At 42.4% G+C, this 13,674-nt stretch overlaps 1 protein-coding gene across 1 annotated transcript; it reads left to right on the forward strand.

Moving 5' to 3' along the window:
* Positions 1-1,286: 1,286 nt before the first annotated feature.
* On the forward strand, positions 1,287-11,954 carry POLR2M (RNA polymerase II subunit M). Its single transcript, XM_040492813.1, has 4 exons — positions 1,287-1,547; positions 3,254-3,889; positions 6,299-6,503; positions 8,982-11,954. Exons 1-4 carry the CDS (start codon positions 1,435-1,437, stop codon positions 9,126-9,128), a joined length of 1,101 nt encoding a protein of 366 aa, XP_040348747.1. The 5' UTR covers positions 1,287-1,434; the 3' UTR covers positions 9,129-11,954.
* Positions 11,955-13,674: the final 1,720 nt, after the last annotated feature.

A 13,674-nucleotide genomic window follows, 5' to 3' on the forward strand; every position in this document is an offset into this window, starting at 1 on the left:
GAAAGCGGGGCTTATGCTGAGAATTTTGATACTTTAATCTGAGTGGAATGGATGAGATTGGGAGGATACAGAAATAGCTTCAGCTGTACTCCCTGGAGTAGTTTCAGATTTTATCTAGATCTTCTGATGAGGGAATTGCTCTGTTTACTATAGCACTTCACATAGGTTTGAGAAAATTTAAATTTTCCACATCAAAGAATGGGGAGGTGGTGTTGGAGGTTATGGGGGTGTCCAAACCTCCCAATTGATACCCGTTGTGACTCTTGTATGCTTCCTAGTCTTTCCTATGGGACACAGCTCTGATAGCTTAACCCCAGAGAGAAGGTAAGACCTGTTTGGGATGCTTATTACACTGCTGTACTCTTAACAGCCTGAAAAAAAAACCTTTTAACAGTTTTAAATATTTAGAAAAAGGCATAAAGTGAAAGAAGGAGATTTTCAAATTGGTGTGGTAGAAAGAGGAGCTGGGCATTTGAGTGAAATTTGATGCTGTCACTTACTAGTTTTGTGCCCTGGGAATACTTGTTTTTGTGCCTGTTTTTCTACAAGCACAATAGGGAATTGTCAAAGAGGTTTTCAGCTGGCTTGTACAGCACCTCCCATCATCTTCTCTTGCAGACCTTTGGAAATATGTGTTGTACTGGCAGAGCGAGGGTGGGGGGCAGAGGGGAAAGTAAAGGTGTTTTGGATTGTCTCTCTCAGAAGTGCCATAAAACTAGTGGGCTCAACCAAATGTCTTGCAATACCTGAGGCATGCAGCAAATGAAGAAAAGTCCTGCTCCAAATGCCACAAGACCACGGAGAGTCCTCAAAAATCCCTCCAACTTTAATCTGAGGACTTCACTAAGCCTTGGGCTAGGACGCACGCAGCACCATAGACCAAAACTTGTCTGGCGCGTTCCCCCAACTTCATCAGTGGCTAACCAACTCATCACTCAGTTTTCTATGTACATTCCACTTCTTCGAGACACCTGCCCTAGCGCCCATACCGATCTTACTATTATATTGTTTTATTATTACCGGATTAATCTCTGCCTCCCTCCACCCCTCGGTAGACTCCATAACGGCAGGGATCGTGGATACCTGTCGGGCTTACAGTTGCACTAGCAAACACTTTCTGAATAAACCCGAAGAGCTGATGAACCGAGAAAACACACAAGCCGCAAACGCGGGCCCAGACGAGGGTTGACACCACCCCCCGCCCCGTAACTTCCGCCCTTTCCCGCTCCTCCCAGCGCCCCCTTCTCCTTGCCTGTGTTTGTTTCCGGTGTTTCAATAAAGCTCGATTCGGCTCGAAGAAGACCTGTTCTTCCGGGAAAATGGCGACTCCCGCTCGTGCCCCGGAGTCCCCGCCAGTCGCGGATCCGGCGCTAGCCGCGGGGGCTGCTGAGGAATCCGAGTGCACGCCGCCTCGCCAGCCTCAGCCCCCGCAGAATGTCCTCGCTGGCCCGCGGCTTCGAGCCCCAAGCTCCCGAGGACTTGGGGCGGCGGAGTTTGGCGGAGCTGCAGGAGATGTTGAAGCGCCAGGAGAGACTTTTGCGCAACGAGTAAGCTTGGGTCCCGCCGAGTCACTGCCAGCCTCCTTTGGTTCGGTCTTCTTGGGAAGCGTTCCCTCGCCTTCTCTCACATCGGGTTCCCTACCCTGGAAGGTGACCTTGCCACAGTCAGACCTTTCCGGTCCCGCTGGCGAGCGGACGGCCTCCAGCCGCAAAGCCGGCTGCGTCCTGGTCTGGCACGTAACGCCTGCGGAGATTGCTTTATGCTGAAAGGCTGCTTACCGTTTCAGCTGTTCCTTAGCTTCGCGTTGATTTTAATTGTTTGACTACTTCCCTGAAGGGAGGGTCTGTGTCCTAAATCCTTTGGTAATCCCGCTCCCCTGCGGCCCATATCGTGCCCAAAACATCTTGTCAATTTCATCTTTCGATCCCATTTTTACAGGAACCGTAGGAAAGGGTAAGAGTGATAGGATATAAAGTGCAGATATATTAGGCAGAAAAAGTTTGTCTCATTCAGCTGGCCGACTTGACGGTAGCAGGGGAACGATAAAATGAAAGCGATTTTTTAGGAAGCTTATTTTAGCAGCCTGTTGCAGGATGGTTTTGAGGAAATAAGAGAAGACAGTTGGTTATTTCCAGCGAAGTTCCCAGCAAGAGGGCTGTATTTTTAAGGTAGTTATGGGATTGGGAAAACTACATCAGGCATGGAATAATTTGAATATGTAGGTGACAGTGCTGAAGTTTCCAGACTGTAGAGAACCACTGATAAGAACAGAAAACCTGGGGAGGGGAATAGCTCTGTGGTTGATTTTATTTAGAGGGTACTGAGTTGAGGGGAGAGTTTTATCTACTTAAAAGCTGGAGAAGTCATGAGGATCAGGAGCCAGAAGGCTGGGAATACATAGGAATTGCAACTGGAGAGCCATATTAATGTTGAACTTGTGGGAAGGAATGTAGTGTGAGACATAGAATAGGGAACCCGAGGTATAATCTTCCCTCCATCTATTATATGGATAAAGAAAAGAGAATCTGAAAAGGAACTTCTGTCACTTAGCAAAAGGGTCAAATGACCATTTGGAAGCTTTCTAGTAGAGACAAACGCTTGGACTTTTTGAGAATGGGATTTTGATCTAGAGCAGATAATTAACTTTTTTGGTCTCTGGGACCCGTTTAGACTGTTAAGACTCACTGAGCCTCCCAAGGAGCTCTTGTTTTATGTGTATCTACTGATATTTACTGGTGTATTAGGAATTACAGGTGAGAGATCTTTAAAACACCAGAATACACAATGATTAGCCATCAGAGCAATGATACCATCACATATCATGTGACCTTTGGAAAACTCCACTGTACCCATATGAAAAAATGAGCATGGATATGGCAAATAATGGTTTAGTATTATTATCAAAATCATTTTGACCTTGCAGACCCATCCACCTTCCCTCCCCAGTAAGATCTTGGAGATCACACTTTAAAAACTGCTGATGTTTGGAGTGTCTTACGGAGTATTATCATATGCTTAAAATACTTCCGCTGAAATTTAGACAGATGAGGCATATTCCTTATTCTTCCTACATCCCTTATTTTTTAGGGTATTTAGATCACGACTCTTATTTCATTCCTCTTTTGAGACCGTTGGAAATCAGATTTTTTACTTAAAGATAGATTTTTCTCCCTTTGAGGATAATGCTTTGTCTTTCGATCTCAAGTTTAAAAACATGGCTGTAACATAGACATTTTTTTTTTCCATTTAACAGAAAATTCATTTGCAAATTGCCCGACAGAGGTAAAAAGATCTTAGACTCTTTTGCCAAACTGAAAGCTGCCATTGCAGAACGTGAAGAAGTTAGAGGAAAAACTGAACTGTTTCATCCTGTTAGTTTAGACTGTAAGCTAAGGCAAAAAGCAATTGCAGTTGTTGATGTGGACACAGATAAGGCCCAGAATTCTGACCAGATACTTGATACTTCGTCTCCAGTTTGTGGCTGTTCCTCTGTAAGTAACTTCAAGTCGTCTGAAACAACCTCACAACCACATCCTACTCACAAAGGCGATGAAGAGGCTCCCGAGGTTGAGGACACAGTGAGCAAGTGCCCGGTTCCCAGTAGCAGAGCGAGTGTGCCTTCCTCTTCTGAAGCTGGTGAGCGTCTCCCTCAGCGTCGTGTTTCAAGTCAGGCAGAAGATCATGCCAGCAGCTCGGACAACCTGTTTATTGATAGGTTACAAAGGATCACAATTGCGGACCCAGGTGAACAGCATTCAGAACAGGACAGGAGTACTGAGAACTTGGCGGGGCTCTGTCGTGGGGCAGAGAAGAAGCCTCATTACATGGAAGTGCTAGAAATTCGAGCCAAGAACCCAGTGCCCCCACCACGTAAATTTAAAACTAATGTGTAAGTATCATCAGAAACAGGCCTGTCACGGGAACATACTCTTTGTTAAACTCAAAAAACTGGGAGAATGCTTTTAGTTTGTTGGATTTTGTGTGGGATCTGCTTATAGTTAGGTAAGAGCATATTGTGGAAACAGCCTCGCTGGGGTGGAGGATTCATGTTGGAAAATCCTTTAGGTTTTTAGCCAGAATTAAAAAGGTTTCAGATAGCAGGTGGAGTATTGAATTTCAGGGTGTTTAGCCAATATTTGATATTAAACCCAGAGTTAGAGAATTTATTATGACTTTATTTTTCACAACAGTTTTTTGGTATGCAGCTCCCCCCTTAGATTAGACGGTAAGTTAAGGGAAAAGCAGCTTTAGAAGCTTACAGACATCTCGGTGAAAAGTATCTGCGTGCTCATGATATGTAAGCAGCTAGTGCTGGGGTGACACACAAGTAAAGCTCCTGCTCCTCAAAGAGCTCAGGATCTAGATGAAAACCCAAGCCTTACACATTTCAAAGAACATTGAACTATATAATAACTTCAAGGGGAAAGGAGCCGAGAAGGGTTAAAGAAACTGAAAAACAGATTCAGGCAGGACTGGCAAACTAACCTTGCCATAGTTTTGTTTCTGAGTCTCCAGAAAAAGAAAAGCTCCTTGAAGAGAAAAGAATGTTATTCACTCATATGCAGATGTAACATTCAAATCAGGGAGTGGTTACTGGTACTGTGCCTGCCTGTATTTACCAGCATGTAACATCAGATACAAAGTGGAATCACTGCTGTCTTTCTTGAAAAAACTGAAAACCTCTACTTAGAAGTACCTAAAACTTTTATTAAAGAATTACTATAAAGAGACTAAAGTTTAACCCTGCCATTTTTTTTAACTTGAAAACATTTTTTCTTCTATATAGAAAACCAGGATTATATTACATTAAAATTTAGTTAAGAATAAAGAGTAATCTTTGTGCCCTCTGTCGGTAATCTTTCGTCTTGTGTGCAGTGAAGTAGGTTTCTTCACTTCTGGGAAGACAGAAAACCAGAAGCATCATCTAGTTGGTCAGAGAATACATTGATCCTGGTTCTGGGTTATGGTCATATAGCTGTAGGTGGGAGTGGGGAGAGCCAGAGGGCCTCCTGTACAGTTAAAGCAGATCAGGAAAGGCTGGCCTGGGCAGCTGTGGATTGAGGGATTCCATGTGTGAACAGCCTTTGGCTCCTTTTCTGCTCTTCTGGCTCCAGAATACCACCTGGATGCTGGCAGCTGCCCCTCCTATCCCTCTACCTTAGGTCTTCCGGAACTTGAGATCCGCATGGCCCATTATATTTGAAACCATGTGGGTGTTCTATGGCACCTCAGCTTTATCACGTGCAGGATAGAACACTTCTTCCTGCACTGACTTTCTCCTATATTCCCTAAGTTCATGGTGCCACCACTTTGGTTTTTTTTCCCCCAAGGTGTGTTCCTTTTTCTTCATATTTGCTAGCCAGAAAGACCCGCCTGATGTATTTTGTTGACCTTCATCTCTAGTCATTCTTCTTTTCGTCCTTTCCTATCAAAAGGGAAGGCTCTCATCCCTCTCTTGGGCTATAAATGACCTGTTCTGGATTCTAGTCTTATGTCTTCGAGCCCATGCACTCCACTCTTGCCAAAATGAAGTTAGTAAAATGCAGATCTGAATCCGGTACATAGAACAGAACTCTTTGCTGAAGACTGGGCCCAGCCGACTCCCCAGCCTTATCTTACCGCTATTCCTGCATGCCCTAGCCCCTGAACTTCCCGTATGTCTCACCATATTGCCCCTCATTCCCACAGTGAGCATTAATTATTCCATGACTCCTCAGAATTCACTGTTTTAAAGCTTTTCTGACTACCTTCCTGTCTCCCGTTAGAACTGGTGGTTCAGTGGTGCCTGGGTGGCCCAGTTGGTTAAGCATCCGACTCTTGGTTTTGGCTCAGGTCATGGTCTCATGGCTTTGTTAATATGAGCCCCGCCTTTGGTCTCTGTGCTGACAGTGTGGAGCCTGCTTGGGATCCTCTCTATCCCTTGCCCTCTCATGCCGTCATCTCTCTCTCAAAATAAATAAACTTAAACAAAACTGGTGGTTCAGCTCAAGTGTAAGGTTTGAAGAGAGAAGGAAAATATAAAGAGCTTGTCAGTCTACCTATTATCTGTTAAAAACAGTGGGTTGTCATATATCACTCTCCAAAGAAGGGCCGATTTAAATACTCCTGCTTTTGAAGTAAATATGTTTAAAAATGGGAAGGATTTGCATCTACAAATAGAAATATTGGTAAACTCCTATTATCTTCGCAGAAGAATGAATTGCTAGGTTAAAGGCCGCTTCTGTGTGTGAATGTTGTAAACACGTGTCTATAAAAAGGAAACAGTCTGATGACAGAACATAAATTTTCCCTCCTTCAGATTACCTTCACAACAAAATGATTCATCTAGTCATTGGCAGAGAACAGGGTTTCCCATTTCCTTGGAAGAAAGGCGGCTCAGGGATAAGAAGCATCTTGATGACATCACAGCAGCTCGGCTCCTGCCACTTCACCATATGCCCACACAGCTGCTCTCCCTGGAAGAATCTGTGGCACTTCAGAAACAGCAGAAACAGAATTATGAGGTATTAAGAGTTTTACGTGTTTCTTGAGTGTGTGTTGGATGCTGCTAATCAGAGTTCACTCCAGCAAGTTCAGAGAGGACAGAACTTAATAGAAGGGAGTAGGTGCTTGAGAAATGGCTGGCTAATGCCGTTGGCTCTCAGGTGTATGCCTCCAGTTTTCAGAGTCTCGGAAGTCTGCAGGGCCCAGCTGGAGATGATCCCAGCTACCTGCAGCAGCAGCAGCAGAGTGGGGAGGAAATGTGGGGAGACTCAGGCAGAATTCCCCATCTCTTAAAGCGTATGCTGTTAGGCTAGCAGAAGTCTTACTTCTCTGTCTTGTATCTCGTAAACCCCGTGTGAGAGATTCTCAGTGTAGAATCTAGTCTCAGTGGTAGAATCAGGGAAATGTTTTCAGGTTTCCATCTCCTGCCAAACAGGGAAGAGCAGAACCCTGGGGGACTACTGTGGTGTTACCAACAGACGTTTGGACACTAAGCGTAAAAGCATGATCTGCAGGGGCACCTGGGTGGCTCAGTCAGTTAAGCGTCCAGCTTGGGCTCAGGTCATGATCTCACCGTTTGTGGGGTTGAGCCCCCTCTCGGGCTCTGTGCTGACAACTCAGAGCCTCGAGCCTGCTTCTGATTCTGTGTCTCCCTCTCTCCACCTTCCCCACTCACAAACACTCTGTCCTCTCTCAAACATTTAAAAGAGAGAAAGCATAATCAGCAGGCCCTTGTGAAGACAGAAGAGTCTTTAGTCGCCTGCTTTAGTGACTTAATTTTGTATAGCACTTTCCTCAAAGATCTGGGAGTTCTGCTGAGAACTTTAAACATATATATGAACAGTTTATGTACAGACTAATGGGATGGGAGAAAACAAGTGTGAGGGCAGTAGGGAGAAAAGAAAGAGTCCAATATACTTAGATAGGAGTAATTTGAACCTCCAGAACAGCAGCTTAAGTTCCTAGTATTGTTAGCTAAATTCTAATCAGGTGCCATACCCCCAGTTAATACAAAACTAGGCTGTTATACAGTCTTGGCTTTTCACAGAAGTTCCATTGGCATGGGTTGTTGGCATTTTCAAGGCACTCCATTTTAAAAGCCATTTTTCTTCCTCGTGTATTAAAGTCTTATTGCCTAGCTATGACTGCAGCAGTGGGGAATTGTTTTTTATTTATTTTTTTATTTTTTTTATTTTAAAAAAAATTTTTTTTTTCAACGTTTATTTATTTTTGCGACAGAGAGAGACAGAGCATGAACGGGGGAGGGGCAGAGAGAGAGGGAGACACAGAATCGGAAACAGGCTCCAGGCTCTGAGCCATCAGCCCAGAGCCCGACGCGGGGCTCGAACTCACGGACCGCGAGACCGTGACCTGGCTGAAGTCGGACGCTTAACCGACTGCGCCACCCAGGCGCCCCGGGAATTGTTTTTTAAATTGTTTATGTGATGTTCAGTGCCTGTCCTAAGATATTTTTAAATTGAATTCAACTCCTCCCTTTGACACTGGGTTCCTCGTCAGAGTAGTAGTAGCTCGCACCCAGAATCTTCGTGGCCTCAGGGAATGACCTGAAGAAGTTCCCAGGCATAGGGTCAGAAGTGTGAGAAAAGTGAAGAGCCAGATGAGAAATGGGCATTGTCACCTGCCATCAGTCAGTCAGCGGTAATGTCCATGGGTGTACATGAGCACACTGCCAGTGTCCAAAACGTACTTGGACTTTCAGTTGCTTAGCTGTTTTCTTGGGAATATTTGGAGAGGGATAGTCAGCTTTTTAGTGTTGGTTGCTTGATTTTCATTGTGACATTGGAATGTTAACTCTCAAGCCTAAAAGCCATGACTTCATCTGGGAAAGAAGATTCTTTTTTGGAGGATCAGCACAACAGCGTTAGTGATTTTTTGACGTTTGATAGTTCAGACTTCTGTGAGTTTGTGTATACACGTGCATGTGTCCACATACTTAAAAATCTATCCATATTTGTCTTTCAAAAATTTGTCTTAATGGTTATTTATTTTTGAGAGAGAGAACACAAGGGAGTGGGGGAGGGGCAGCGAGAGGGAGACAGAGGATCAGAACAGGCTCTGTGCTGTGAGTGCAGAGCCTTAGGCAGGGCTCAGACCCACAAACTGTGAGATCATGACCTGAGCTGAAATCCAAGAGTTGGCCACTTAACCGACTCAGCCACCCAGGCGCCCCCATGTTTGTAACTCTTGCAGCACTAAGCAGGTTACTCAGTTTCCCAAGTAGAGGGGGAGTATTTCCGTGCACTGTTGTCTATTATTGGAAATGTGACCGCAACTGTAGCAGGCTAGTAGCTCTCCCCAGCATTGCCCGCTTGTATCTGTGCTGGGCACAACCTCAGACTTGTCACATTGCTACAGAGAGCACTGAGTGGGGCGGTGTGCCCCTTGATTTCCTTTTCTCTTTAGAGGACTTCTATTGCAAAAATTGCAGGGAAGAAGATGTGAATGTATAACTATTTGCTTCGATTTTTGTTTTCAAGGAGATGCAAGCCAAGCTCGCGGCACAGAAATTAGCTGAAAGGCTTAATATAAAGATGCAGAGCTATAATCCGGAAGGGGAGACTTCCAGGAAGTACCGAGAAGTAAGGGATGAAGATGATGATCAGTCCTCTGGTGAGGAGTTCTGAAGACGGGCATTGGGATAATGCCTGAATCTCTGTCTGCTGAGATGTCATGGTCACATCAGACTTTCTAACAAGTGTCAAGATCAGTGTCAGGCATTGTTGAGGGAAGGAATTTTATAAAGTTACACAAAGGTAGCATTGAAAGAGCCCAGTTTGTCTTTCAGGAGAGGACTTTGATGTGCTTAAGAAGTTTAATATTTGAATATTGTGTTTGACCATATTGTATTAAAGTTCTGCAGTATGCTGTGTGTTGGTCTGATATTTTAGTACATAGTAAGCACGGTTTTATTTTCCACTAAGCCAAATGAAAGCGGGTAACTGCTCTTTTCCTTATTCTTACCTCTGTGGAATAGCATTTATTACATGTCTTTCAGTGAAATATTTGGTTGCCCCAGGCATCACCTAAAATGAATTAGGAAGATAAAGTTCCCTGCTTTTTTGAGTAAGGAAGGGAGCAGTCTAGAGAATTTTATGCATGTTTGCATGGGGTTGAGGTATTGGATGTGAAATACCTAGGAAGGCACTCATAGAAAATTCTTAAACGTTTGTTTCCTTCTTCTGTCCTCCCTTTAGGAAGAATGTTCTCTTTCTTCTGATTAGGAATAAGGAGTACTTTTAGTTGATGCTGGAGGGTGGAGGATCTTTCTGGATGGTCAGATTTGCCTGGAGTAACACAAGATACAGGAAAAGTCTAGGGTGACTGTGTAGGGGAAGGGAATAGCTGTTCTTAGGCTTGCCCTAAGAGGTGACCAGTTCAGTTTGGTAAGAACACCATTTTTTTTTTTTAAAGCGACAATTGAATTTTCAACACATAGCTTGCCTCTCCCCAGCCCTGCCCCAAAGAAGCATATGTAGACTACAGAAATCTCAATCCCATATGTATACATGTTTATGTAATTTTGAAGGATTATGTGGAGATTTCTTTGTTTACTCTGTTGGAGCCTTTAAACAGTGTTGAAAGGAAGAATAAAATAAGAGCATCTTCATAATGTTAATGGTGATGTTTTACTGGTGCTTAATTAAATTTAACTTGCTTAAAAAGAGACTTTCATATATGAAATTTTCATGAAGACACATTGAGGTGTGTGATAGGAAGGGCTCAGTTCTCCATCACGGACATACGGGCACCGCTACTGCTTTCCGTCCCCTTCCACCCCTCCGCGCCCCCCCGGCAAATATAGAAATACCCTGAGGTAACAAATTCATTATTTCTGCTTTCAAAAACTAACAGTAAATGGATTTTGCAACATAAAATTATTCTTTAGAGAATAAAATAATACACTTCTGGAAAGCCAGGTGATATGGAAGGGCTCACGTGCATGTACACACAGTCCCCTGTATTCGGATCACCTAGAGAGAGCCTCTGTTAAGGTTTGGGTATACTTTGCTTTTACATACTTTTCAATGCATAGCTATATGTTTATATTTTCAATAATGCAATCATATTGTACATTGTTTCATAGTCTGCTGTATGTATTGAGAACATTTTCCATGTTAGATATTTTGCATTTTAGATAGCTACAATTCAATTTTATGGGTGTACCATAACTTACGACACCAACTTATTGTTTAAGAACTTGATTGTCAGTTACAATGTAAACTGTAAACAACAATGTGATCAACGTCTTAAAAGATAATCACATTTGTACAAAAATGATTTATTTCCGGAAGATACCTTTCTAGAAGTGAAATTGTTAGCTGGAAGTGTAGGTACGTTTGAGAGTCTTGATGTACATCACTCACCATAAAGATTGTGTCCCTTTATGTACCTGCTAGCAATATCAAACTCCCAGAACTGAAAATTGCTGTTGCAAGTGTTTGCAAATTGAATAATTACAGGAAAGGATTATTTTTAAAATTTGTATTTCTTTGATTACTTAATGAAGGGTGAGTGTTTTTTACATGTTTGTTGACCATTTATATTCATTGTTTTGAGCATTGCTTATTCATAACTGTAATTCCTTTGAGAGAGTGCTGTTTTTATTGGTTTATAAATTCTTGATGAATTAAGATGTCCGTCTTTTGTCATATGTTATTGTTTTAGGTGTTACTTTCTTTTTAATACAGTTTGTGGTGTTTCAGTGTAGAAGTTTTCTTTAGGAGTCTACCTTTGCAGTTACCCTTGGGAGTGCCTTCCCTACCCCAAGGATGGAATGTATTTGTCCTTATTTTCTAGTACTTTTTTAAAATTTCACTTTTACATTTATATTAATTCAAAAGGAAATTTTTAATCCGTCTGAAGTTTATGTGGGGATATATGAAGTAAGATTTAATTTTAATTTTTGCAAATAGTTGACCAGTTGGTTCAGCATCATAAACCATCATTTCCCCATTGATTTGAAATGCTGTCATAAAATATGAAATTCCCATGTGTCTTTTGTGCTATGGGCCTGCTTACGGGCCTTCCAGTTTTTCCTGCACTATTTTAATAATTATGGATTTAATCATTAATATTTGGTATACAATTTCTCCCTCATTCTTTTAAATTCTATAAACTATAACCTACAGAAAAGTACCTAAAACAGGCGTGTAGTTTAATGGGTAAAGCAAACAGTTACGTAATCACAAACCAGATGCAGGAAAGCTACTGCTAGGACTCTGGCATCTCCCCAAGTGTCCCCTGTTGACACCCTATATATACCCCAGAGGTTACTACTATCCTGACTTTATAGTAATACTTTCCCCCTTTTAAAAAATAGTTTTTACCCATCGATGTATGCAATAATATGGTTATGTTGTTTTGCCTACTCTGGCCCGATACAGATGGAATCCTACTGTATGTGTGTTTGGTGTTTTTGACTCAACGTTGTTTATAAAATTCATGCCGTGCATAGGTGTGGTTTATCCATGTCATTGCTGTGCGATGTGCCATTTCATCAACACCACTTCCATCAAGTGTGACGGGCACCTCTGTGATAGTTTCCGTTTTGGGCGAGGATGGGTGATGCTGCCACGAGTATCTCTGCGCACGTAAACACGTTTCTGTTGGGTATTTATCTAGTTCACTTGCCGGGATATAAGGCGTGTGTTATCTTTCACATTTAGTATTCCCACCATCCCCTGTCCAGCGCCTGTGAGAACTCCAGTTCACTAACACTTGATCTGCCAGACGGGGATTTTAGTCAACATGATGTTTTTATGGTAGGCCTTCATTTTGGTTTTACTTTGCATTTCCCTAATCGGGGATGGCATCTAGCATCTTCATGTTTCCTGGTCATTGGATTTCTTCATTCGGAACAGTAGTCATTCAAAACTGTTGTTCATCTCCTTCCTCGTTGATCTGGAGGATGTATTCCTGATGCTAATCATTATTTAGTTACATTTGTTGTAAATATCCTCTCCTCTGGATTACTTTTCAATTCTCTTCATGGTGTTTGTGATGAACAGAAAGTCTTCATTTTAATTGCAAAATTCTCAATCTTTTATGTTTAGTGTCTGAGGAATCTTTTCCTAACCTGAAGTCATGAACATATCCTTTTAAAATTGTTTTAGTTAAAAAAATGCCCTATAATTTTGCCTTTCCATTGTGTCATGGACTCTACCTGGAAATTATTTGTGACTGTGTGAGGGAGGATCCTGGGGAGCTTCTTGCCCTGGCACTGTGCAACGTATGGCTTGCCCGTGTGTGTGTTACTGACTCCCCTCTCTGGTTCTGTTAATCTGTTTGTGATAATATCACTCCATGGTATTTATGGTAGCTTTATGGTAAGGCTGGAGTAACGCTTGCCATCCTTTTTTTTTTTTTTTTAATATTTATTTATTTTGAGAGAGGGAGAGCGCAAGCAGGGGAGGGGCAGAGGTAGACAGGGAGAGAGAGAATCCCAAGCAGGCTCCATGCTCAGTGAGGAGCCTGACCTAGGGCTCCATCTCACAAATAGTGAGATTGTGACCTGAGCCAAAATCAAGAGCTGCACACTTAACTGACTGAGCCACCCAGGCACCCCATGCCATCCTATTCTTTAAGAGTGGTTTGGATATTTTTGGCTTTGCATTTTCACATTAAATTTTAGAATCAGCTTACTATGTTCCGCAAGAAACAAAACGGACCAAAACCCTTGGTAGTGCAGATTTCCATTCGTTGAAAAAAATGTTTGATATTCCATCATTAATTAATTTTTTATTCCTAACAAACTTAGGAGACAGGAGATCTGGAACCTTGCCATTTATGAAGTAATAACTATTTCAACGAGGATGACTAGTTTTGGGCTACACAAGTTAAAGAGAAAATTGAGAACACCATTTTACTGTGAATACCTAAAGCGCTGTGTAGTTTGGTTGAGATGAGTTAGCAAGTGAGGGATTTTATCTCATAATGTGACATGATTCGATTTTTATTTTTCAAAACTACTATTTCTCCCGTTTACGGAAAAGGAAACTGAGGCACAAGGACTTGAAATAACTTGTCCAAGGTCACCGAGTTGGAGATAAGGTTTGAACTCAAGCTGTATATGCCCTTAGCTCATAATCACTGTTGCCTCACCAACTCCAATCAAAAGGGTACGGACATAGTGGCCATGTTATCATCTGAATTGCAGGTGAACAGAAGTTA

Source organism: Herpailurus yagouaroundi, unplaced genomic scaffold, assembly GCF_014898765.1.
Source record: "Herpailurus yagouaroundi ecotype Mexico unplaced genomic scaffold, PumYag 184, whole genome shotgun sequence".
Taxonomy (NCBI): domain Eukaryota; kingdom Metazoa; phylum Chordata; class Mammalia; order Carnivora; family Felidae; genus Herpailurus; species Herpailurus yagouaroundi.

Bases quoted from the DNA above. Each gene is read 5' to 3' on its own strand.
- POLR2M (XM_040492813.1), top strand. From the start codon at position 1,435: ATGTCCTCGCTGGCCCGCGGCTTCGAGCCCCAAGCTCCCGAGGACTTG. The intron at 3,890-6,298 runs GTAAGTATCATC...TCCCTCCTTCAG, and splicing joins CGTAAATTTAAAACTAATGT to ATTACCTTCACAACAAAATG. The intron at 6,504-8,981 runs GTATTAAGAGTT...TTTGTTTTCAAG, and splicing joins AGCAGAAACAGAATTATGAG to GAGATGCAAGCCAAGCTCGC.